Source organism: Alternaria conjuncta, assembly GCF_024043145.1.
Source record: "Alternaria conjuncta strain BMP 0040 chromosome Unknown scaffold_23, whole genome shotgun sequence".
In the NCBI taxonomy this organism is placed as follows: Eukaryota; Fungi; Ascomycota; class Dothideomycetes; order Pleosporales; family Pleosporaceae; genus Alternaria; species Alternaria conjuncta.
The window spans coordinates 48,927-67,732 of NW_026250112.1; the positions used below are offsets into that span (position 1 = coordinate 48,927).

The window sequence follows — 18,806 nt, forward strand, 5'->3', positions numbered from 1 at the left end:
CGTTGTCCTCTACGAGCATCGGAGAGAGGCCCGGGGTGTCCATCAGTGCCGCTTCCTGCCTCTTCGTATCCGTCTTCTGGAACGGTCGTATCACTAGACGACCGTCTTCTAGCAGCATCTGTTGCGCCGCCTTCCAAGAACATCTCCGGTCGCAATACCATTGGAAGAAGAGGCAGAAGCGTGAGCGAAGACACCAGCCAAGCAATCTCAACCGTAAAGCCACCCATTCCAACAGCGTTGACCCCAAAGTCAACCCCAGACAGCGTAACAATGCTAGCAGTTTGAATCGCGAAGGTAAAGAAGATCGCGTTATCGAAAAAGGTTCTTGTGGCGTTCGCAACCAAAAGCCTCCCAATGGTTGGGTGGCCTTTTGGGCTTCGTTCAAACCATAGCGATGTCGCTACGAGACATGCGCATATGAAGCTCTCAAGGATATATCCAATTGCCATGCCGATGCCACTGATGTCTGGATTCCCTGAGCCCCATAATGCTCCGCATACATTAGTTTTGCAATCCTTCACCAGGCTGAAATCCCCGCCTGTGGCGTTGCGGAGCAGGTCGATGTACGCTGTAAAGTCCGTTCGTGTGGAAAGGGCGAGACAACCAGATGGGTCCATTGTCGAAATCGGTACGTATCAAAGAGTAAGAAAGAGGGGATCGAAACGTTCGATATATTTATTGAGAGAGGTTGCCAGCCGTGATGCGGCTGAAGTCTGCCTTATCGCTCAGCTGAACTTCCCCCTCGCGCGATAAGCTTGGCCCCCAAACTTGTGGAGTTTCTAGACCGACGCCTCGTTGCGGCTGAGACCCACACACATGAAAAGAGCTACATACATAGATCAGGTGTTTTCTCAAGGTTGGGTTCCAGATGGTTATCTCTTCCTTCTTGCTGTCGAAGATGGAAGCGTTACTTTCATACTTGCTCCTTCTCAATTTCATCACAATGACAAGCGCGCAATTTGTAAGAAACCCAATTTTACATCAGCAAGACTAAAACTTACTCTACAGCTTGATACTACCCTCGTCGCCTCTTCTTCATCTGCATTCGACTCAAGTGTGTTTGCGGGACTAAGCTCTCAATTCAATGGCCAACAATCGGTATTCGTTACCATAACGCGGCCATCCACAACAACAACAACATCATCATCATCGTCACCTCCCGTGCCTACAGGATTTACTTCAGCAAATCCATCCCCAGCTCCGACAGCAGTTCCGACAGAATCTCCATCTCAGCCAAACCCGACTAGTGCCCTACCACCTACTTCGGGCAAACCTTCAGGCTTCTCCACAGGTATTTACATTATGCAGAGGCATCTGGAAGACACTCTCTGGATACTGATATCAGAACAGGCTATACAGTCGGTACAGCAATAGGCGGCTCCGTGGGCGGTCTACTTATTCTCTCGCTCCTTATCTTCTGGTATTGATCCAACTCTCGCATTGTGCACTTACATACTGACTCATCAGGTTCCGCGCGCACAACAACAAGAAGAAAAAGTTGCGACTATCTGTTAGTAGCGGGTCAGCGCTAGCAAATAAGCTCGAAGAAGAGAAGACCGAGAGTGTGAAGGCCAACGTTGTTGAAAAGAGAAAGCCACTGCCGATGAACCCTACTGCTTCTGGAACGGGAACAGGAACGCATGTGAGGAAGCTAGATGGTGGGAGAACTTTGAAGTCTACCAATACGCTGTGAGATGGTCACGTATCACATCAGTTCGTTGGCAGATTAAGCCGCCCAAACCACGAAATTTACAACTTTTTTTTCGATTATCTATGATGATGGAACTATACAAAATATCAGAGACCAAAAGCTATGTATTACGAGCACATGTGCGACCCGCGCAGTGCCCGGTTGGAAATTCGTATTGATGCAAATGGACTCATGCTCCCCGACAATCTTCGCTCTTCGCTCCTTGTTTTCGGAAAGCTCTCAAAGTTGCGCCTGAGACCAGCAAATGGGTATCGTGGATGGGCCGCTCGCACGTGAATACTTGATGCGCCGTGTAACATCGGGGGTGCATGGCGACTTGACTGTGATGATGCGCTTGCGACGCATGCCTGTCTTGGGGCTCTCGGTCATGTTTGACCTGCCTCAAGAACTTGACATTCATCCGCTAGACAAGACAAGTGGTGGGTACGCTGAGAGACTAGAGGTGTGCAACTTTGGCGCTTGGTTTTGTCTCTCATGTTTGATTTGGCGTTTTTCTGCTTTTATCTTTTTTTGGTAAGGTTTTCTTCCCTCTCAGGCAAAGAAGGTCTCAGCATCGTCGCGTACGTATCGCGAAGGAAGAGACCTGAGCGTTGGCCATGCTGGCAGAGCCTTCCGTGGTACATTAAGGTGGCATGATCCCCATGTGTTGGGATTCTGCGTAGCAAGATCGCGCCGTATGCTTGGTGTTCGTGACCAATGCCAGCGTCTTGGTCGATGGCTCCATGCTGTGCAGACGAAGACAGCGAGCTGCTCCTCTACTTACTCCAGAAGGCCAATCGTACTGAATCCGTCCTATACCTCGCCATCAATGACGACACCCAGGTTAGCGGTGTCGCACTGACTGGTATAGTCTCCGTCTCTTTCTTTCTGCTCAATGTTCTTGCAAGAGCCTATGACCATCTCACTCCTGTAGACTGTATGATTGCAGTAAGGCTCAGGATACTTTTGCTCCCAACTCAAAGCTCTTCGCTCTCTTTGTTTTGATTTGGGCTTTGGTTTTGAGCTTCATCGTCCTCGTGGATGTCGGTATCGTCCCAATCTACCTCAACATCGTAGCGTTGAGATATTGTAGACGGAGTCTTGCACGGTCGCACTGCCTTAGTAACCGGTACTGTAGGCTCATGTGGAGATCCTTGGTATCCTCCAGGTTCGTCACGACCTGGTGAGGCCTGGTGAGGACTCAAGGACGGATCCATCGCCGTCTCTTGTGTCACGACAGACCCAACGTTTGCGACTTGTGTAGATAACGTGGCATCGATGGTTCCTTGAGATACATCGTCTTCGCCAGTGACATCGCTGCTGCCCTTATTGGCAATCTGTCCAACTTGGGAGTTGGGACTGTCATGACGCGAAATACGTCCATCCTTGACCTTCGACGGTGGCGATTCTCCCTCTTTTTGCGAGACACGAGGACCTGGAGACTCAGCATGCATCAAAGACTGTAACGAGCTTTCCGCTGCAAGCGCAAGTTCAGACAGATAATGCTCGCCATTGCTGCCAGGTGTCGCTGCTCTTCCCGCGGGAGATGCCAATGTTGGTGTGATCGGCGGGAGTGGTGCCGTGGAAGCATAAACTTTTGCCATTCCCCGCGTTGCAGCCGTCAACTTACGCTGCGCCGCTTGTTGAGCTGCAGCTCGAGCAGCGAGAGGACTATAGTCAAATGTTGACCAGTCAACGATGGTAGGGTCGTGTGTGGTTGTAGTTGTCTCTTCTGGGTCTTTGAGCCAGTCTATACGACATGTTTTCGAATAGTCGAACCAACCAACAACGCCATCATCCTCTCGAGCACCGTAGGCCATTCGGGTCTCCGCACCGGTGTTGTGGTCGATGTCGAAAACGCCGTGCTCGTATACTACTACGGTGGAGCTGTGCGTGATCGAGATGCAACCGCCTTCTTTCAAGGTTGCACTAGGATGCCATGATTCCAAGACACGTCTGTGGTCCGGCTTGGGCGTGACTTGGCTCATCCAAGCGGGTTTGTACCCGTGGAAACGCACTGGCTGCGTGTCTGGAACCCCGATGAGCTTGAGGTACTCTGCTGCTAGAAGAAGTCCTCGCTCTGTAGCGACGTGAACCTTCCCATTGTAAAGATAGAGATCACAGTCGCCGATATCCCTAGTGGGCTCGACCTTCGAGGCATCTTTGCGACCAAGGTCGTCGGATGTCCAAAACTTCTTCCTGGATAGGCGAAGCGCTTCCTGCCGCAGAACAAGCATCCTACGACCAAAAACATGAACCTCGTTGTCATCAGTGAATGATCGTTTCAACCTGTCCGAAGGCTCATCCATAAGCTCCAATGGGTACTGATGTTCAATCGTATGAGAGCATAGGAGGGGTATGCTGTAAACGTCATAGTCGAAAAAGGTAACTCCTTCCTCTGGGAAGCGATCCTGATCGGCGTACGAGTGGTGATGATCCAGAGACTTCTTGATCTTAGCATTCCGTCTGTTTATAGCCTCGTGGCTCGCTTTGGCCTTTTTGCGCGAAGCTATCTCGGGATCCTCTAACTCCACAAGCTTCCGCTTCCTGCGCTCAGCCGGCGGCGTGACTGTTTGGCTTGGAGTAAAACTAGGCTTTGGCTTTGCGCCACCTTCCTTGCTTTCGCCCGCCTTTGCGTCTTCCATCTTGTGTATTTCCTTCCCCGCGCTCGGTTGCCGTGACTTGGGGGTTGAGGCGGCGCCCTTGGTGACGGATGTATCGGGCAGCATCGTGGCCGCGGTCTTGGTGCTAGCATCGGACTGCTTTAGCGAGCTGGCTTTGGTGTTTTGACTTGGGGTCCGTGGAGTAAGGGCCTTTGCCTCCGGCTCCGCTTCGGGTGCTGTGATCATGCAACCGTCTTTGACACCGTGTCTCGTCTTAGGGCTCTTTAGCTCATGAGAGACTGTCTCCAATACAGTAGGTCTGCTAGGAACAACAGGTTTCTGTTTGAACTTGTCATCACGGAGCTTCTTCCTGTCATCCTCGGTCATGTTCTTTAGGTCCAGTAGGCTAGGGACCTTCTTGTTTGCATCGACACTTTTCTTCACCGCTGGTGCGCGTGCATGTTCCTGTCCGTGAGCGACTATAGTCGGTTTCATTTCTCCAGGTCCGATATGCGCTTTCTTCTTCGCATGCAGTCCATCATCTTCAGTTGCCTCTTGTTTGCGCTTCCGGGAAACCTGTGCAACGACGTCGGTAGTCGCACTTGCGCGGAGTTCTTGGACCTTGATTGGCCTATCGCGGATCTCTTTGGCTGGGGGTGGGGTACGCGAGCGCCTGTTATCTCGGTGCTTGGCTTGTTGTTCGCGTTGGATGTCTCGCCCTGGCGACCTGCTCCGCCGGTCGCCATGTCCACGCCTGCCACCGTATCCACGTGCACCGTTACGGCCGCGTTCTTGCTGTGTTGCTTGGTCTTGGTGTTGGAGTCCTTCTTTTGCCTTATATTGAACATGGGTAGTCATCGCAGTCTTGGGGTAAGTATTGTGGGCGCCGTCCGTCCCTTGGTGCGAACCGCCGTTGCGTTTCCTGGCCATGGTGTCGATGATTGATGATAGCACAAGATTTGTGATTGTGATACCGTAAGGTCGTGTGTAGAGTTGAGCAAGTTAGACTAGGTGAGTGAGACAAAGGTGTTGTGTGGGTCCATTGTCGCGCTAGTACCACGTGCTCTAGTATTGTCTCTGTCACCCACATTCACTACGGCCATACTTTCGAAATGTCCTTCTCGAAGGATAGTGGTTATTCTATGCGCCGCCAGGAACGAGTTGTACCGTTGTGCGCGCATAGTTGCGTCATCACGGCGTTGCAGGCGCTGTTGCCAATCATGGCAGGCAGGCGCAGCCTATAGTGAAGAGCCATATTTTTCCGTCGCAGCATTGCAAAGCCTCAATCCGGCTTAACAGACTTACAAAGCTTAGAAACAACCTCGGAACGAAATGCTGCCGGTACACCATCGAGACGACCAAGCTACAGTTGCAGGCGCACAACTCGAAGAGAGCTTCGGCAGCATGGACATAGATACTACGGCTTCCTTCGACGATAGCCCGAAGCAGCCATTTGGAGGTCTTTCGTATGAAATACGCGCTCTTCTCCTGGAAGGTCCTCCAATTTTGCTTGTCGCGTCTCATTCGGGTGCGCCATCGGACTACGCCCACCAGTGTTCTGCTGCCAAAGGTCTCGTTTCCCTCGATCGCAGTCGTCAGATGACCGAGCAAGCCGAGAGCGGCCACCGTCCATATGCCATCGAGATTTCGGTTTGGGCGCTCGCTGCGGCTTCACAGGCTGTTCGAACCGGCTATGAGGAATGCCCAGATGTTTCGCAACTCGCTCTTGCCATGGGCCCTATCTTACCAGGTTACGCCATGTGTGTCCTCGACTGGCTTGTTCGGTGTTTCAGAAGCAGGACGACGATTTCTTTCGTTCCCGACGACCCAGAAGTCGATGGCGAAGATAAGTGGTATTGGCTGTATAGCTATGCGGCGATGCGCGCTCTCGGTATTGACGCTGTGGAAGATCTGCAGCCGTTCATCAAGCGTCTTATTGATCATGAAGGCCTTGTCGCGGAGATGACCAGCTACCTACGTCTTCTGAGAGCCCTGCAGCCTTCGGATCCAATCGTCACGTATCTTGCTGTAAGAACAGGCAGGCAGATGTTGGGAAATGCGCACGTGTTGTCGGAGGCGCAATGCGACGCCATAGGCGCAGCACACCCGCACTTCGCTGCGCTCGTCAATGAGCAGTTGCAAAAGTCGAAGTTGTGATCTCTTGTCGAACACCAGGCAGCGGTGAGGGGACGGGTCTCAGTACAATAAGCAAGTAAACCTCATTGCTGGTTGAGATGTCTGGTCGAAGTAAGGCGGGGTCCCGGAGCTCCACATACTAAACCTTTTCGGAAAGGTTCGCCTGAGGACAAGGGGCCCATCCACCTGGGCAACAACAGATGCTCTACATCACTCCCACCACCTCAACCAAATGCGCAAGTCGGTCAGCTGCGCAATCCTCTCACACCGCATCAGACGAGAGAGTCCATCTTCATGACAAGTTTACGCTGTCTCTTGTCAGCCCTAGCCAGGCGCCAGTATGGTCGTTATTCCTTTTTAATCCCCTATTTCGCTAGATTGTCAATGCATCGGCTTCTTCCACGGTACTGCCAAATGATTCGCTCATGTTATTGAAATGCCTCACGATTTGTTCGCTGGACCGCACCTTTTCCTGTCTTTCGTCGCTCATTTTGTCTTCATCGTGACACAAGCGCATTTCCGATTATGGAAATGCTGATGTATCGTTTACGGCAAACCCCTTCGATAACACTCTACTGACATTGATGTCTGATCGCGAGATATTTTGTTGTTTCTGTCATTTATGTTGGGAGAGTTGACCGCTTCCTCCCTCCAGCTAATGTTCCTGTCACCGCCAGGTGTGATGCGTGTTCCGCTCCGACCATGGTGCTGTCCGGGCCAACGTTGAGGGACACCAGAGGAGGTGAGGGCTCGGAGACTCTGCCGGCGCATCCATTTGACAGTTGCGCTAACACATCTTAGCTCAATGCGGGAGGACGTTCCTGCATGGTTCAATATTACACATCCAATGTTGGGACTGTATGGTACAGCTGCAGGTACTTGCTACCAGCACACAACGCTTTGATTCTATCTGAGAAGGGTGAGGGTAGTGCGAAAGTTGGTGTATAAGAGGGGCAACATCCTCACTCTAATCGAAGTACAACATCAAGCATCACTTTCAACACATCACCTCACCAACAACCACACAATCATCATCATGCGTTTCTCCCAAATCGCCACTCTTCTCTCAGTTGCCGCTGCGGTCAGCGCCCAGTACACCTACAACATTACCCAAGCTGAGAAGCATGGTAACATGGAGAAGTACAAGTGCTTGTATGTTAAGGCCCTCCAAAACCTCGTTTGTATCTATACTAATGTCATGATGCTAGGGACAACAAGGAGCTCAGCAAATGGATGCCCAAGTGCCTTCACCAGTGCCAGGAGAAGGCCAACCATGCTGACGGCTGTGCGCCCGATGACTTTACTTGCCATTGCATCAACTACAGCGTCTACTCTGCTGTAAGTATCATGCTTGTCCTAGTCCCAGCTGAAGCATTTTTCTGACACTGTAACAGGCGATCGAGCCCTGTGCTTTCCCTGCCGCTCTCGGCGGTAAGGGCACTTGCTCGTTTGAGGAGCTCGGCAAGGCACGCCCTATCGTTCAGGACATGTGCAACTTCTTCAACGCCACTTTATACGACGACTACGCGGAGTGCGACATAGAACTGAGCGAGGAGAAGACTTACATGATCCTCGCTGATGAGGAGTTTGGAGAGGTCACTTACTAGATGTGGACGAGGAAGGCTTGGAGTGATAGATGGTGGTATTGGACTTAGGATTGAATTTTAATAGACTTTCATCTTCTCAAACATCTTACTTACAGTGGAACATGTCTTGTGCAGTCGTAGTAACTGGCGTCGTTACAGCCAAGTGATTTCACAACACCTGACACCCGCCTCACATGGTGCCTCCACAACCGTCGCCCTATTACTACAAATAGACTTCTCGCGCTGCACCAACCCAACCACACTCATACCTCACACTCCTACACAACCATCACCGTAACCACATCCAGAAACACCACCTCCAACACAAGCATCCCTCCCAGCAAACTCACTACAATGCCAGAAACATACGGCGAATACGAACAAGAAGGCGGTCGTCGTGGCGGCGTCTCCGGTCAAGGTACCGGTAGCGGTAACAAGTAAAGACGTCTAGTCGTTGTTGACCCTGCTTCAAATGGAAGTAGATGATGCCTGGCTTTCGCACGGCGAGAAGCGCATCGTGTACGCGAGCGTTCTCCTGCGCCATCATGTGTTTGCGCACATGAAGAATTTTACCAGCACAATATAACCCAAACATGCTATTCTGACCTTCCACGATAATGCACGCTGCATAGTGATTCCCAAAAGTGGATAGACTGCGTGATGTAATGTCGAACTGGCGGGGACGATGGTGGGTCGATGATGTAGCCGCGGGCGTTAGGACACGTCGTAGCACCTGACTTTTCAACACGATCGTATAACTGACGCGCGCATGTAGGAGCTCATCTTGCCGTAGATTGTTGCGATGCCCAGGAGATGTCGCGGTTCCGAGATGAGAAGCGAACGACAGAGAAGCGGCGTAGCGCGATCCTGACTGGCGTCCTTGGCACGAACGTGACGCGCTCGTGCGGCGCATGCCCGCGGGCCTCCTTTCGCGCGAAACTTGCAACAACATCTTCACATTCTCACGTTTTCCTCTGGCCTATTGCCTTCCTTTTGTATACAGACATGTCGCGTCGCCCTGCGATGTAGCTGCTCCGATGCTGCCTAGCCTGGCTAACTCGACTAGCTCTTCTCCCAAGTGTGTACACCAATGATATGTACCGGCTCGTCACCCATCCTTTCACATACGACCATAGGATCATGAAAATTAGGCTTCCCGTCCGCTCAGCCATATACAAGCATGATACCGGCGGATTAGTAGTTAGGTGGGTGACCACTAGCGAATCCCCGCTGTTGTATGTTTTTGACCTTCTTTTTGCCCACGCAAAATCCATTGACCGCCATCGACATTGTGAGAAAGCCACCCACATCGCGCAAGGATATGGCGCGCTTCACTGTTGTGCACTTCTTTTTGCTCACAGTCCAGAGATGTAACTAACATGTTGATCGCTTGCGCAACTAAACGACTGAACAATAAAGCGAAAGAGTAGACGTGCGCGTAACAAGCGCCACGGTAGCGAAGCCGATCCACTGGGCTGTTGTAAGAAACGAGATTCGACGAAGTAGAGTCTGTCTACACAAACAGGTGCGGTTCGCCCGCCTTGAACCGCCAGTTCGAAAGGTAATCCTCATAGATCCCCAGCATCTCCGGCTTCCAACCGAGAGTCTTGTAAGCGCGAATAGCCTTGGATCTCGCACTGGAGCCGTAACCAATCTTGCTAATTGGATCAATCTTCATCGCCTCCTCTGCGCTGAGGTAGTCCACGTCCGGCGTGTCCAGCAATCCCCTCTCGAAAGCCGCTTTGCTAACAGCTTGCGCGAATTCGCCCCAGACCATCTCGCTGCTTTCCACAAAGTAGTACGAGTTCACACCTCCCCATGTTGCGGCGCCACCGCTCTGCGCAGCTGCTTCCGTAGCCTTGACGAAGAAGTTTGCTAGATCAGTGATGTGTACCGTGTTGACGATTGCCTTGCCGTTGCCGACTGCAAAGCCCTTTCCGCGATCTAGAATGGAGTTTACGTATTGCCGTGCTGCGCTACGCTCCTGTGTGTCCTGGGCGTGGCTCATGCCGTATATAATCGGCGGGCAGACGATCATCGTCTTGATGTGCGGCGCTTCGCGGTCGAGCGCTAGGATCCTGGTGTCGATGTTCACGTGTGGCGCTTCGGGAGGGAGCGTGAGCAGGTCGCTCGCATTGTCCCAGTCGTCGTAGATCTTGGTGGTAGCCTGGCCGTAGGTTCCGCTTCTGGCAACTTCACCGGTGAGTATATCGCAGCCTGAGGTGTGGATGAGGTAGCAGGTGGACTTGTTCTTCTTCATGCCGTCGATAATGGACTTGGTCAACGGCTCGTAGTCGCTACTGCCCCAGTTTATGACTATGTCTGCGGCTGCAGCCGAAGAGGAGATGACGTCGTGACTGTCAAAGTCTCCGATCACAAATCGTGTCCCTTGGGGCAGGAAGTGCTTCAAACTCTCTTCTTTCGTCTTGTTGCGAAGGAGCACCGTCCATTCGTAGTCGGGGTGCGCGGCTGCGATCGCGCGAGCGCTTGCATTGCCAACCCAGCCAGTAACCCCAATGCTGTAGAGTTGACACAACGATTAGCCAGTCTATTTCGAACAATATCGAGGGAAAGCTTACGCAAATATCTTGACCATATTGAAAGCTGTTCTAGAAGAGGAGTGTTAACCAACAGCAGTCGGGCCGACACATGATACTCTTGAGTATAGCAGACGACATCAGTTTATATTTACTCTTGCTTGTTACTTCGTCTATGAAATGTGATGTCGTCCGGGGATGGACACCGTCAATTTTCGTCCGGACGTTGAACTAGTGGCGCAGTCTATGCGATTGCGGCATCTGTCCGCAGCTGCTAGAGCTGCGAACGCATGTTCGTAGCGCGAGGTTGATTGGCCCTTCTCGACGGATGTAATGCCGCTTACCCGACTAGGGTCTTGCTTACGAACAAAAAGAGCGATGCAGGTGTAGCGGTTGAGTAGATGCGCGTTGTGGTCGGTCGATCAGCCGTGATCAACCCAGAATGGGTTTCGTCCGCGAGGTGCGGTTTGCGTCCCATACTATACTGCTTCCGGTACGCGTCTTACGGCGCACCTGTATGTTATTCCTTTCTGACGCTGATTTTATAGTACGTTGCAAAACTGGTCGCCCTATCCATCAGAGCCTTCTACGCCGTAGAACTCCAACTCCTTCTTGGCCTCTAATGGTTCGTTAGCTCGAAATTGCAAGAGGACCCATGCTTTTGTGGGCACGATGGAAGCTCGATTGTGGTATCGACGTAACGCAGTCCATTTTGCCAGTTATAGCAACTTCAAAGTCTTTCGCACCCATGCGCCATCGGCCACGTCAAAGTCGGTGAGCCCGACACGTCGAAAAGCTTCTTCGTCGGAGTCTTTCACTTTTTCAAGGACCAAGCCTATGATCTTTGGGTTCTTCTCCCTTTCTTTCCGCTCCCGCACAACCTGAACACATAAGTACTCCCTGACATTCTCGCGATCGTATTGTTGATCGACACCCGGGAAGTCTGCCGCAAAGGAACACACATCGTCGCAGGACCCTAGCCTCTCGTCCATACACACACGGTGTCCTGGCTCGTTCCGCTTTCCGATAGCTCCCGTCACATCCCAGGCGTTGTGGTCGAAGTCCGAGTCTGGAAGGCTTGCCACGTATATTGAGCGGCAATGCCCAACCATGGTCAAGCTGCTACCTTCTTGTACCCTGCCTTTCCGATCCTCATTCATGGGAATGATATTGTGATGTTCGAAACGCGGCCCGTATCGACTATTCCATAACACCCACTCAGATAAACTCTCAGCAGATATACGATCGCTTCGACGCCATGTGTCGTAATACCACACTATTTGACCACTTGTCCATCTGCAGCTCCATGATGGGCTCAGGTAGTCTTCTGGCTGTCTCTGCGCGAAACGTGTAAACCAAGCCATGGAAAGAAAGGGGTTGCTTGCCCAGACTCCGGCTAAGTATTCACCCATCCCAGGTGCCTCTAGTGCTGATGCCAAACCGGAGATAGAGGGAAGCTTATCTGTCTCATGTGTAAGTCGACGGACAGCCATCTCTTGTAAAACTTTGTTCCAGGCTCCAATCTTGTCAATGATGTCCGATTCCGTGGGATTAGGGTCAATATTGCCTTGTTGATGGTAGAAATTGGTAAATGTGTGCTTAGCGAAATGATCGATCTGGTTGCTGTGTCTTCCCCGGTCTTCTTCCAGATAAAGCGTTGTATTACACTCCCAAGCAATCTGGCTTCGAAGGAAATGTAAGTTACGCGCGGAAAGAACTCGTTCCTGGAAAGCCCATCCGCGAGAATAAAGCGGATGTTCAATCATGTCTTTCCAAGGTGAACAGGTAGTTTGAAGGCACATCGCGAAGTCAGGGCCGAAAAGGTGGGACTGTAGGACTGTGCGGTTGTAGAATAGACCATCTCCTGTGATACTGGATGGGTTGTGGAATATACCATCTTCTGTACTACTGGATGCGTCTGCACAAATAGTGAAAGCTGATTTGCTATAAATTTCAGCCATACGAGATGATTCAAGACTCCAATCATCGATGCTGCCTTGGAGAATACACAATTGGTCGATCCAGATCCACTCGAAGTCCATCCTGTGTACAATAGCAACAGCATGCTGTAGAGTCTTTGGTAAATCTGCTGTTCGAAATCCGGATCTCAATCTGTTGATGGAATCGACCGTGGTCTTGAGGGTATTCCCGTTGCCCCACGAATAGCTCAAAGCAACGTATAGCCCTTGCATCCCTCGTGTCAGGCATAGCTTTAACTGGCTGGGATCGTCGCGTGGAATATGAACCAGGCGTGTCGGGAGATCCACGGTCGCTGGAAGGGCGCATGCTGTACCATGCGATCGGGTGCAACGTTCAAGCCAGCTCTTTGCGACATCGAAGCGCTCTGCGCTGTCTGCTTGCGACGCTATACGGCGGGCCAAGTATCTGTCATCCAGACCCTCGAAGTCGGCCCAGAACGGTATTTCGAACCCTGAACACGGTGAAGATTAGAATGCGTGTGGTTGACATTGCATCATGCACATACCAAAAGCCGCACAAAGCCTTAGCTTATGTGATCTTCCGACGGTCGAAAGGGGGTCTCCCTTTGGAATATAAACCACGTCGATGTAGTTTCCGTCACCAGAACGTCGTCGCAAGAATACATACGTCCTTGCTTTGAAGGCTATCTTGGCTCCGTATCTTCGAGCAACCAGGAGGAAGAATTGGCAGCCCTTACAGTCTGATAAGGTCATGCTGCTCAAGTCTTCGAGAGCATAGTAAATTTCCTCTTCTAGAAGGATGCCTGTGCAGCGAGAACACGTAGTGGCAACGGTGGTGGACATGACTTTGTGAGCTGGGCGTGTCTGAGACTGGATGCCGGACGTTGAGGCGTGCACCGTACTTGTACGCGCTGCAACTCACCGTACAGGGGTGTCAGTCGTGTAACATATCCCAGGCTGACATGAGCTTGGCTGGATATTGATCGTCGCTAAACAGCCTCGCTTATTGGAAAACCGAATCTTTTTTATCTTGAGGCAGGGGGCTTAGATAATTCATGCTGGGGCGAATGTTGGCGTACCAATAAGTGCGCTGGACGGCCTGCGCTGAAGCAGCTGAAATTCCGCTCACCAGGAGAACGATATAGATTGCAGCTGGAACACGTCACAGGTGCAGGTAGTCTGTGGGGACAGCCTACCAGAGCCTTCTGTCTTCTGCCTGCGAAAAGGCAACGAGGCGTCAGGAGCTGCACGGCTGCAATATGTGGTAGATAGTCGCCTTTGAAACGTTATTCACGGGTAGTCTGCTTCCCTTCCTGATCTAAGCTCCGACGTCTCTGGCCTGGATAAATGGTCCTCTGCTTATCTGTCAGCACGACCACTGTTGTGGTGAGGCTACGCAAGATGCCATAGCAAGGGTTTTGCCGACACTACCGGCTAAAGAACGAGGCATTATCGCTCCCAGCAATGCTGCCTGCCTGAAACAAGTAAGCCGCGACTGCACCACAACGAGGCTGACAGTGAGCATGAGGTGGGGCCACAGCCTCCATATGACGGACTAAAAATCCCACGCCGTACGAAGGGACTTGGTGTCGTCGCTCACCCCATCAGGCTGACCATCTTCCCTCTTCCTCTTCTTAGCCTTCTCCTCCTGCTCCTTCTTCATGTCCCTCCTTTCCCGTCTCTCCACTGCGCCCCATTGATCAACTCCCCACTTGACATACTCTTCCAGAAAAGGCTTAAGCCCACCCCAAATTCTCTCCTCATACGCGGAGTGCTGAAACTCGATGCATAGCCACTCCAACGCCCTGAGCTGATCTATACCACCATAAAGATCCAAAGCTGCACGCTCGTAAACTTTTTTGTTTCCCTCGTTTGCTTCCGCGTACACCTTCTCGAATTTCTCGACGATGGGTTTGACCGACGCAGGTGGTACAAGTGTGACGTTGCCTTCACCATCGCCAGTGCCGATAGTGAAGCACGCGTAGTCGCCTAGTTCGATCTCGTCGAAGTCTCTGTCGCTGCCATGAAGGAGGTGGCCGTTGTTTTCGTTGGGGAACAGAGTATAGTCCATGTCATGCATCCAGCTTCCTGATGTATTGACTTCGTCCGTGCTGTAGAAGATATCCTCATCGATGCCGTTGCTCGCACGTAGGAAGTCTTTGTAGTCATCAGGAAGCTTTCCGTCAGGGAGCGCGACGACCGAATGCTCGTCGGGTGAGGAGAGGCGTTTTTCGAGGGCGGCAATCTGAGCTTCCGTTGCGCCGTCCTTGAGAACAGTGGGTATTGTATCTTCACCGCTATCTTCGCGTTCGGTGAGGATGTTTTTGTCAACCATCTTTACAAGTTCAGCCATCGTTTTGGATCGATACGGTCGAGTGGGGCCTTCGGTAGAACGCTTCTCGATGAGGGCGCAACCTTCTTTGACATATTCATCCACGTCAGATGCACGCACACCGAATGTATCCCCGAGCTTAACAGACGCGAGAACGGGCCCGATGCCTGGGCAATCCTCCAAGCCTTGGCGACGAAAGATGTAGTGCCTGGTCTCGTCACCGCTTCTATCTGGGTTGTCCCAATTATCCAGCAAGTACTGATATAGTTCTTTCATGTTATCTTCGACCAGACTGGTAGCTAGACGATGTTCGTCCGCAAGTAACGCAACCTGTGTCACCGCACCGAGCGTCATGGTTTCCCCGGCATGCCTGTAGGTAGCATCCGGCTTCATATTTAGGCGCTCGCGTACGGTTTCCACATCTTCTTTACTGAGCGTCCCTTCCTCAGCTTTCGTTGCGACGTTGTTCGGCAAACCCGCGGTGCTGATGCTATCCGCATCCGCGTCGTCTGCCTTGCGGGCCCATGTTGGGAAAGTGTCGCTAGTTGTCCATGCTCCTTGCAACTGCTCTTCGGTAGTGTGACCGTAGTAGTCCCAGGTTGTTGTGTCAAGACCGTACTTATGGATTGACTCGAGAAGTTTGTTGGCTTGGTGGGGAAATCCAAGAACGAACAGGTCCAGAGCTGCGTGCTGCGCTATCCTCGACGAGTTCAAATGCATGCGACAATTAAGAATGGAGGTCTTGGACCAGGGTATGAGAGGCAGGGCGCGTGCCATGATGTCGAAAGCGGCGTCCTGGGTGCTGCTGTGGGAGAGGATGAAGTGGCATTTTAGATCAGGGTTACATTTTTGAAGACCTTTGAAGCTGCTAGCCGTAGATGTCACTATGTGCCGGTATCGTGGTGTTTTGAGATTAGCTGCCAGGCTGCAGGCAGCATCTGAGGTGCGATGACATCATGGCTGAACTAGCCAAGGCAGCACGGGAATCCTACCAGCATGACAGCGTCTGTTACAACGCGATGCCATGCAACGATTGAACCTGTACTCATGCCATTGCTATGACAGCCATCCTAGAAGCCTTCAACGCGACGGGCCATGTCGTCAGGTGGCATCCACGGATACTCGGCCTCGGGGGACTCTGGAAGGTACCCCGAGATGCGCAAGCGAGCCTCGCGCGGTCTAGACGATGTGCGCAGATCCGTAAAACTAATGCCAGGGACGTGTAGGCGACACTACTAGTCGTATGAACGAGGTCGAAAGGAATGAACATTGTCGCTGCGGCCTCAGTCAGCAAAGCCACCGGATTGTGGCACAGCCGCGCGATTTAATCAACTGCCGCCTGGGCAAACTGTGCCAATGTCGGAGGTTCCGTCGATCCTGCAGAATTGAGGTTTCCGCTCGCGTAGACATTACAGTTTTTCGTACGGAAAAGCGTCGCCACACATCACATGACGTGCTGAGAAATCAGGGTCAGCTCTGGCTGGCTCCAAAACTTCGGCCCGTGGAGGTGGCGCGGCGGCTCTTGTGGATCTGGTGGGGTCGGTCTTAGGGTCCGATCCACAACTCAACAGCGTTGGATTCGTCCGTTCGCCATGCTTTCATAAACCTTGAACTACTCAATCTTGACCGGTCTTCAATCAAGTGTAATGGCGACCATGCAATCGCTGAAAGACAGTCGCGCGACGACGTCCTGTACTGAGTGTCAACGGAGGAAGCAAAAGGTGACGACACTCCACATTGGCCCTGCGTCTACCCCTTGAACTAATGACGCGGCTAGTGCTCGCGAGAATGGCCCTGTAATCACTGTCAGGCACGAAAAGTACCCCATCTTTGTCAATTCTCTGTCAAAAGAGGGCAGCAGGAGCCTTCTCCAGAGTCGTCTCGGTATGTAGATCGTCCTGCCTACCCCGCCATTAGCGGAACGCGGTAGTAACAGCGATTGCGCAGTGAAAATTCGGCATCCAGCATCAAAGGCACAAAACGAAGCGCTCCTGACTCTGCAGAGCCGCAATTCCTGTCGCAAGATGGCGAACAAGAAGAGCTTGAAGATGGGCTGAAAGCGTGGGGGTACATGCCTGGTCATGTGCACTACAAAGTAGGCGGGGTGGAAGAGGTAAGAGCATTTCGCAAAACATTGATATCAACTAACGCGTTCAAGAACGGTCCGCGGAAAGACTCACCGACAGAAAGCTCCGTCACGACGGATGTTCTCGAGAAAGTTCTTTCAGCCGTGCCACCAAGATCAATAACGGGTAGGCACAAACATCGCGAGATTTTAGCGATCCATTCTCTAACCACGAGCAGATGCGTTCGTCAACCACTTCCTCAATGTCGTCAACTACCGCTACACTGCAATATACGGGCCAACATTAGCCGAACAGTACGTCCAATGGTGGGCAGATCGCGGTGCCGGCAAGCAACTTTCTCCAGAATTTACCTGCCTGCTCTTAAGAATCTGCGCGTACTCAGTGCAGTACCTCACACCCGCACTTCGCAAAATGATCGAGTTTGAGCTGGCTTGCAATTGCCAGACTCTGACAGACCGATTCTCTGACGCAGCGGAAGAATTGAGCCGGAGCTTTGGAGCAGCGAGAACGAGCGTTGAACGCGTGCAAGAGCTGTTTTTGAAGTGCGTTTGGTTGAAGGCCGAGTCCAAGATCGTGGAGTCGTGGCATGCGCTTTCGCGCACGATCCGGGAAGCGCAAGAGCTGGGTATCGATAAGGATGGAGGTATCGAAGGCCTGTGCGAGTTCGACATAGAGATCAGGAGACGTCTCTGGACGTTGCTGTACATCTGGGACTGGTAAGTTCAAACCTTCGCATTCTAAGAGCATGACCTAATTTTCGTGCAGGCAAATGTCAGCATGGCTCGGCCGTCCAAACCTGATCGACCAAAAGAATCTCGACTTCAAGTTCCCCAATCTACGGCTCGACAAGTCGACCACGGAGCCAAACCTACTATCACCCTTCGCACACATCGCCCTTCAAGCAACCCTCGGCCGTAGGATCGCCGCTACCATGGGGAATGCCCAATCTGAACACGCCCTCTCGGACAAGCAGGTCCTGGCGATAGAAGCGGAATGCGAAAAGTTCATCGAAGAGCTACCCCCCATCTTCCGCTTCACAGACCCCGACACGTCATTTGATGAGTCCCATCCTTTCTTCGTGTTCCAACGCTGTCAGCTACACTGCGTCATCTTCGTAACGATGCTGAACTTCTTCAAGCCCTACCTGACCCGAGAACGGCGAGATGCGATAGCCGACCAAGACGACGAATTCCGCAAGAAAGGCGTCGATATCGCGTTGCGTCTTCTGAAAGTAGCGCGCCAGCTCTTCGACCACGAGTTCCCCATCAACGCGAAGTTCCACATGGTTGTCTTTGCGATCTTCGACACGGCGACCTTACTCTGCTCTGCCATCATCCATGACCGCGAGCACCTCCTACCTCATCGCGAGGAGATTGTTGATGCGATCGAGAGCTCGCTGGATATGCTGCATCAACTCAGCGGCACAACGAAACTAGGCGCTACATCGTACAACTTCCTCTTCAAGCTCGTGCAGGCCACGCCAGAGCTTTCGCGGTACTCATCCGCTAGCAAGCGACAACGACAAACTTCTTCCTCGGTTCCTACGACAACACCGCCGGTGCCGACGCACGAGCCTGCGCCTGTAGCGGTGATGCCACCGTTGAAGAACGTAGCGCCACCGGAGCCGACCGCTGCACCGGTACCTTCTACTGCTAGCGATCTTCCGTCGATGACCATCTCGGATGAGCTGTCCTTCGATATCGACCAGTTTCTCGCTCAAAATCCTTTTGGCACGGTTGGGGATCCAGCTGCCGTCGATATGGGTGGTATGGAACAGATTTGGGATTGGCAGGATTTGCATATAGATGTTTACGCGCAAGGAGAGCCAGATGTCTGGAATGGTACTGGTGATGGATCGTGATCATGCTCGGATCGGGATTTTGTCAGCGCTGTGT

The 18,806-nt window shown here is 52.2% G+C and overlaps 6 protein-coding genes across 6 annotated transcripts; 3 read left to right on the forward strand and 3 right to left on the reverse strand.

Annotated features, from left to right (window-relative positions):
* Positions 1-2,667: 2,667 nt before the first annotated feature.
* On the reverse strand, positions 2,668-5,223 carry J4E85_010381 (uncharacterized protein; the record flags this gene model as incomplete). Its single annotated transcript, XM_051474591.1, has 1 exon — positions 2,668-5,223. The coding sequence occupies one exon, from the start codon at positions 5,221-5,223 to the stop codon at positions 2,668-2,670; it is 2,556 nt and encodes an 851-aa protein (XP_051321511.1).
* A 402-nt stretch (positions 5,224-5,625) lies between these two features.
* J4E85_010382 (uncharacterized protein) lies at positions 5,626-6,450 on the forward strand (the record flags this gene model as incomplete). The annotated part of the gene is made up of 1 exon (XM_051474592.1): positions 5,626-6,450. The coding sequence occupies one exon, from the start codon at positions 5,626-5,628 to the stop codon at positions 6,448-6,450; it is 825 nt and encodes a 274-aa protein (XP_051321512.1).
* Positions 6,451-7,465: 1,015 nt separating this feature from the next.
* On the forward strand, positions 7,466-8,036 carry J4E85_010383 (uncharacterized protein; the record flags this gene model as incomplete). The annotated part of the gene is made up of 3 exons (XM_051474593.1): positions 7,466-7,581; positions 7,638-7,767; positions 7,824-8,036. The coding sequence occupies 3 exons, from the start codon at positions 7,466-7,468 to the stop codon at positions 8,034-8,036; spliced, it is 459 nt and encodes a 152-aa protein (XP_051321513.1).
* A 1,492-nt stretch (positions 8,037-9,528) lies between these two features.
* On the reverse strand, positions 9,529-10,611 carry J4E85_010384 (uncharacterized protein; the record flags this gene model as incomplete). Its single annotated transcript, XM_051474594.1, has 2 exons — positions 9,529-10,534; positions 10,595-10,611. The coding sequence occupies 2 exons, from the start codon at positions 10,609-10,611 to the stop codon at positions 9,529-9,531; spliced, it is 1,023 nt and encodes a 340-aa protein (XP_051321514.1).
* Positions 10,612-14,047: 3,436 nt separating this feature from the next.
* Positions 14,048-15,601, reverse strand: J4E85_010385 (uncharacterized protein; the record flags this gene model as incomplete). Its single annotated transcript, XM_051474595.1, has 1 exon — positions 14,048-15,601. The coding sequence occupies one exon, from the start codon at positions 15,599-15,601 to the stop codon at positions 14,048-14,050; it is 1,554 nt and encodes a 517-aa protein (XP_051321515.1).
* A 1,011-nt stretch (positions 15,602-16,612) lies between these two features.
* Positions 16,613-18,772, forward strand: J4E85_010386 (uncharacterized protein; the record flags this gene model as incomplete). Its single annotated transcript, XM_051474596.1, has 5 exons — positions 16,613-16,620; positions 16,790-16,919; positions 16,983-17,076; positions 17,129-17,627; positions 17,677-18,772. The coding sequence occupies 5 exons, from the start codon at positions 16,613-16,615 to the stop codon at positions 18,770-18,772; spliced, it is 1,827 nt and encodes a 608-aa protein (XP_051321516.1).
* Positions 18,773-18,806: the final 34 nt, after the last annotated feature.